We start from the raw sequence: 736 nt of genomic DNA, 5'->3' as shown, positions 1-736 counted from the left end.
GAAAAAAAAAATCTAAAATTAAACTTCCGTAACAGACCGACGACTCCGTTCTGTCCTTCGCCACTGGGAATTACATCAACTATCTGGTGATGCTGCGGAAGCATTGCTGCCCAATTGTCCGGTAGTTTTTGCAAATCGCTTGTGGCGTGTCCTATCCATTGTGTGGGTGATGATTATTACAACACCGAGAACGTCAATAGGTATGTAAACCGAGAGACCGAGTAAGCGCTACAATAAAGTCGGTTCAGCGATTCGTGGTCTTCATGTATTCAAATCCTACAACGTATCGATAATCTCAGTCCACGACACAGTAGTCTACGTTCAGTGTCTAATTTTACGAAAACGAAGCAGGCCAAAGGAAAAACTTCGTCATGCGGGTTGTTATCATCCCCATCATAGCACTTTTTGGTGTCGAGCAGCTGACATTCGCCACGCAAAATTTACCAGTACAGTCATCGCTGAACGATGCTCCGTCAGTGAAACTTCACGTCACCTTTAAGCGCAAGAGTATGAAACTCCACGGGCAATCCGAGTTCGATATTTACGCCACGCCCGTTGTGGCGGGCAACGGCGCCAGTGTGCTTTACAACAGCTACGCAACGTTCAATGACGACGACTTCGAGTTCACGTACACTCTTGTGGACGGATCTGCCTATCTGACTACGACGGACGCCTCGGACGTTGAAACAGTTCAATGTCTCCCGTCCAACACGCTGCCGTTCGACGAGATTCTACC

The 736-nt window shown here is 47.7% G+C and overlaps 1 protein-coding gene across 1 annotated transcript in view; it reads left to right on the top strand.

Moving 5' to 3' along the window:
* Positions 1-371: 371 nt before the first annotated feature.
* PPTG_15830 (hypothetical protein) overlaps positions 372-736 on the top strand; it is a gene marked incomplete at both ends in the record, with an annotated part of 4,549 nt that continues 4,184 nt past the window's right edge. Inside the window, one exon of the mRNA XM_008913584.1 lies at positions 372-718. Within this exon, the coding sequence (XP_008911832.1) occupies positions 372-718 (347 nt within the window). The remainder of the gene's footprint in view (positions 719-736) is intronic.

Source organism: Phytophthora parasitica, assembly GCF_000247585.1.
Source record: "Phytophthora parasitica INRA-310 unplaced genomic scaffold supercont2.54, whole genome shotgun sequence".
Taxonomy (NCBI): Eukaryota; Oomycota; class Peronosporomycetes; order Peronosporales; family Peronosporaceae; genus Phytophthora; species Phytophthora nicotianae.
The sequence above is the reverse complement of the archived record's forward strand: the minus strand, read 5'-3'. Positions and strand labels throughout refer to the sequence as shown.